The sequence below is a fragment of the Wasmannia auropunctata genome, unplaced genomic scaffold (genome assembly GCF_000956235.1).
Source record: "Wasmannia auropunctata unplaced genomic scaffold, wasmannia.A_1.0 LD334862.1, whole genome shotgun sequence".
Taxonomy (NCBI): Eukaryota; Metazoa; Arthropoda; class Insecta; order Hymenoptera; family Formicidae; genus Wasmannia; species Wasmannia auropunctata.
Genome location: NW_012028028.1, coordinates 7996 through 13487, shown reverse-complemented (window position 1 = coordinate 13487; position 5492 = coordinate 7996). Strand labels below are relative to the sequence as shown.

The following is a 5492-nucleotide window of genomic DNA, read 5'->3' as shown; positions in this document are numbered from 1 at the left end:
CGTACAAAGCCCTCGTAAATCGAATTTTCATATGCCCTCTTTCACTCGAATTTCAATAAGTTGAAAATTCCACAATTCGAAGGGTTCCTCTGTGAAGAGCCCTTGAGATTCGAGTTGTCGAGGTTCAACTGTAATAAAAAATAATTTTTTTAGATATTTAACGGTAACCTGGTACGAATTTTCTCTGCATATTACACTCTGCGGCATACATCTGACGTGGAAAACGGAACTCACATCAATGCATTATTAAAAACGATAATCGAATCGGCGGATGATCAAGTTTCCCAATGGATTTAATCAACAAAGTTAATTGATGCATATTTTCCATTATTTCCAATTGAAATTAATTACAAAAGTCTATCTCAATAATATAGGGACGATTGATAAAACTGCAGCGTAAAAAACCAAGGATAGCCAATAATGCCTTTTTAATCTCGTCGAAGCCATATAAAACATGATTTACAGCTACAATTCAATATTCGCTGGATGGTCCGGTTAGTGTGACAAAATTAATCGCGCACGTTAAAATCCGTATACGAAAATAAATGAGAAAAAATTATCGACGCCAAAGGCGAACGACAAAAACTATACGGACGTCACCGGCGCGCAATTAAAACTTGGAAATAAGGAATGCCACCAATTTCTTTGGCTTTTTAAACGACGCGACGCTTCCCAACGCAACGTCTTCCTATACGACTTTTCTCCTCCCCCCCCACCCCCCGCGGCTCGCCGATATAATCGTACTCGACGAGAATCCGGAATGCTTTCTCCAGTTCGTCCGGTAACCGGCATCGCATCTCCCCGGGAGAATTCGAGTGGCGATGTCAGGCATCCTCACCGCGCACGAGGACGCCTGACGTCGCGCTCCTCGGATGTTTCCGGCGGCGACGCGAAACGAAAAAAGGAACACGAACACAAAAGAGCGAAAGAAGGAAAAAAGGGAAGGAGGACGCGGAGGAATCTGTCGCGCGTCTCGCGGACGAGCTTGCGGATCCTCGGAGCTTAATTAAAGGGGGATTCAAGTAGCGGAACATTAGACGGAGGGAGGGTCTCGACAGAAGCTTTCCTCGCGGCACTCTCGCGCTGCGATGCGCCGAGCACGAAACGGAATTTCTCTCTTTCCCTTTTCCCCTCCGTTTCTCTCCGAAAGAAGCGGAAGAACCGGAAAAGCACCCACCGGAATTCACACCTCGGCGGACCCGAGTCGATTTTCGCATTACGTTTGTGCAAAAGGATCCGGAGGGAAAAAATACAAATGTTTCGCTGACAAACCCCGGAAGTAATTTTAAATGTAAAATATTGTATCGACATTACAAATACAGTGTAACTTTAATTTTTTTTTTTTACGTCTATGGATAACCATTATAATTTGAATCTGTCAGATATGACAACTCAAACGAATTGTCTGTGTTAAATGTAATATTTTTAAGTAGCTTTTAATAATTATCCAATGTTCATGTGTTCGGAGATCATGCAAATTATTGCATTCGGGGTTGGCACAGAAAATAAATTGTGAAATTCCGTGACCTTTCCATGATTTCCAAATGACATGCGAGAGTGGAAAATTTTTCATGATCAGAATCAAATGTATAAAAAACAAGAATTGGGAAAGAGGCTATGATGAGAGTCGAGCGCGTAAAGTTTAATTTTTAATAGTTATTTAAGTACAATGGCACTTGTATCACTGAAGATGGCTCGGAACGGAGCCGAAACGTCTGCTATTGTAGCTTAAGTAACTATTAAAAATTAAACTTTATGCACATCAAGTACCGCGCTCGACTCTCGTTAGCCTCTTTCCCAATTCTTGTTTTTTAAAGTACAAGAGTCCGTTAGTTCACTATTTAAATATATAATTATTAATGTTTAGGAGATTCACCTTACAAGAAAAGTAACTTATATTATTAGAAGCAACATAAATTTTGAAGTTAAATAGCATAATATAATCCTAAATGCAAATTCAGGCCAACAAATTAATGACATCTATGACATTGTTGCTTTGATGTGTTATGCATTAAATTACAAAAAAAATGATTTCTTTGACATAACTGAATTTTCCGTTGCTTGGTGATCAGAAAAATGAATTTTGAAATTCTCTGACTTTTTCATGATTTTCAGTCGACAGTGGAAAATTTTTCATGATCACGTATTAAATATACAAATATAATTCTAAATTTTAATGTTTAGAAGATACATCTTACAAGAAAAGTAACTTATATTATTAGAAGCAACATAAATTCAGAAGTTTAATAGCAATATAATTCCAAATGCAAATTCAGGCCAACAAATTATTAACATCTACAATGACATTGTTGCTTTGATGTTAAACTACAAAAAAAAAGAATCCTTTGGTATAACTGAATTTTTCGTTGCTTGGGGACCAGAAAAATGAATTTTGAAATTCCCTGACTTTCCATTATTTCCAGACGACAGTGAAAAATGTTTCATGATCATGTATCAAATATACAAGTATAATTTTAATGTATAATAGAAGATTAAATTTTAATGTATAATAGAAGATACATCTTACAAGAAAAATTACTTATATTATTAGAAGCAATATAAATTTAGAAGTTTAATAGCATAATCCCAAATGCAAATTCAGGCTAACAAATTATTAACATCTATGACATTGTTGCTTTGATGTTGTGCATTAAACTACAAAAAAAATTCCTTTGGTATAACTGAATTTTCCGTTGCTTGGGGGACCAGACAAAAACTCACAATCAGTGGTAAAAGCAGAAAGATTCCCGTAGACATTTCTTTAATATTGTTAAATATTCAAAATATTTTCGATTGCGATAACAGAAAGAAGTCTCGAACAAAATCGTAATTTTCAAAAATTTTTTCGATTTTCATACAAAATTATTTTGCTCTGTTATTTTCTATTTTTTAATTCTGGAAAAGAATTTTCAAATCAGAAAGGGCAATTCAAAAAATATAACGCTACCGAACTGTCGTTAAGAGTTACAGAATCGGGGTGGATTTCTTTTAAGGAGTAAAGTTCAAAATTCCAGGCTCTTTTATATCTTTCCCTGACTTTTCCAGGTTTTCCCTGACTAGGTTAAATTTCCCTGATTTTTCCTGGTTTTCCCGGTTTTCCAGGTTTGTGGCAACTCTGTACATTTCATATTTCGTGTAAGACATAGTGGCTACAGTATTTATAAATCTTTCGCATATATAAAGGATTCTGCAGAAAAGAATTCTATGTAATAAACGAGATGATTGTCTCGTAATAAACAGAAGAGAGAGAAACGTAAAAATACCTGTACTCCTCCAGCGCCTACGATGAATAATAGCTGAACCATGAAGAGGGCTGCCAAAAGGTTCATCAGAGTCGTGCCTGCCAGGCTTCTCAAGTCGGAGAAGAGGCTAAAACATAAATACAGCCAATCAGTAAAAGATGCACTGATTCATTAAATACAGAGTAAGCTTTATTTATATCACAAAAGAAAAATAATTTTTTACAATACTTGTAATTAAATATATTAATTCTTTTTTAAATAAAATATTTTAACTCACGTTATTAAATCTATAGTGTCAAATTTAATCTTATTTAAGTCGCCACTGATCCTACTTAATAAATCGTTATTTTTAACTAAAACAATGGACTTAAATAATTCAAAACTGTTTAAATTCAATTTAACCCAAATTTGAGTTAAATTTCATCGTTTTATTTAAAAATAACTGCATATAAGTAGAAGCAATGTAGGAGCTTAAATAGGATTAAATTTGACATTATAGATTTAACAGTGCACATTAAGAAATAATTTATTAGTTTCAAAAAATAATTAGTATAAAAATAATTGAAGTAAAGTAAGGGAAGGGGGGGCAAATAGTGACGAATTTTTTCTTCTCTCCCCTACAAGCTAATTTCAAGTTTACAAGATATGATTTTTCACTAAAAGAGTACTTTCCACTTTTAAATATACAAAAAAAACTTAATTAGAGTTTCCATAAGTCATGTTACGGGCTAGATTTTCATAAAAACTGAAACCTACATTTGTCACTATTTACCGCACCTTATGGGTAATTAGTGACACCCGATGGGACAATTATAAAATACATAATCCTTAAATCTTAATCAATCTTTCTTTTGATATTTTGATTAAATAAGGTAATTTATATTAATTTCTATACTCTGCCAAATGTAAATTTTTATTTATTGATAAATAATAGTAATAACATTATTTGGTAGTATTTCTTATTGAAAATCACATTTATTTTTCTGAATCTTGTCTTGTAACTAATCTCACATTATTCCGAATAAATTACAAAAATCATATTCAAATATTAAAAAAGCTTTTTGACATGTTATTATTTACCTAACTAAAAATTGTTATTATTTGCCCTAGGAGCTACTTTTCCCTTTAAAACTTTACTGAGAGAAATAAAATTAATATGCAAGCATACATTGTTAGAAATTTCTGTGGAAATTTTCAAATACATGTGACTAAAGCTTTATGCAGTTACCAATTTGAAATTTACTAAACGGGAATAAAAATTTCAGAAGCAGTAACTGTATAAAGCTTTAGTCACACGTCTCTGAAAATTCCGTTATAGTTTAGTAATTTGCAGTAACTGCAACATATTAGCATATATGTACATATTAACATATGTGCAAATTACAATTACCTTGATACATAAATAGTAAGATAATGTGAGCGAGGTATGTTTATGCAAACTGCATACATATGTGACGTGTGTTACATAGTATGCTCAACATGTCAAATGTATAATCAAAAAATACTTTATAATTATAGTTATAAAGAGTTATATTTGAGTGTACATAGTTTTTGACTATACATTTGATATATTGAGTATTATCATATAACACACGTATGTACGTAATTGTTTGTATAAACATACTTCGCTCACATTATCTTATTATTTATGTACCAAGGTAATTATAAATTGCATACATATATATTAAAATTAATAAACCGATAAAAAATTTTTTTAATCTCTTTTAATGCATTGAGAATACTGCATATAATCTATACGCACTTAGTTATTTGTGTAAACATGTATACTTCGCACGTATTAGTTTATTATTCATATATCAAGAAGATAAATAATATTAGCAGGATTATATATTAAAATCATCACTATTCTTTGCTTTCACCTTTCTCTGTCCGTGAGCTTGATGCGGAAGAATGTCGTTTTCACAAGCCGTCTAGTAGTGCACTGGACAAAAGCTGCGCAGAGTACATTGCGCAACTTTTTCCAGTTTTGATACCTTAAATTTCCGTTACCATTTAGTGATTTTAAGCAACCGTTTATAATTCTACGATACAGTATCAGAATTTTAAGAGAAATTTAGTAAATTTGCTTCAAATGTTACTAAATTTCGTTTTCAGTAACCTAATTTCGTAAATTAAGTTATTTCAGTACCTTATAAATCTCACGGAATTTTCCGAACATTTTTAACTGTGTAGGAATTATATCAAAATAGAGAAAAAATGTACCGTATATGACATAGAATAGGTTAGATA

The 5492-nt window shown here is 32.4% G+C and overlaps 1 protein-coding gene across 2 annotated transcripts; it reads left to right on the top strand.

The window, feature by feature from the left end:
* The first annotated feature begins 1036 nt into the window (after positions 1-1036).
* Positions 1037-3417, top strand: LOC105457963. 2 transcript variants are annotated; one of them, XM_011702946.1, is made up of 3 exons: positions 1037-1279; positions 3046-3102; positions 3278-3417. In XM_011702946.1, the coding sequence occupies exons 1-3, from the start codon at positions 1089-1091 to the stop codon at positions 3291-3293; spliced, it is 264 nt and encodes an 87-aa protein (XP_011701248.1). In that variant the 5' UTR covers positions 1037-1088; the 3' UTR covers positions 3294-3417. The 2 variants fall into 2 exon arrangements, with proteins under 2 accessions (XP_011701248.1, XP_011701247.1); XM_011702945.1 differs by having other exon boundaries at positions 3184-3417.
* The last annotated feature ends 2075 nt before the right edge of the window (positions 3418-5492 follow it).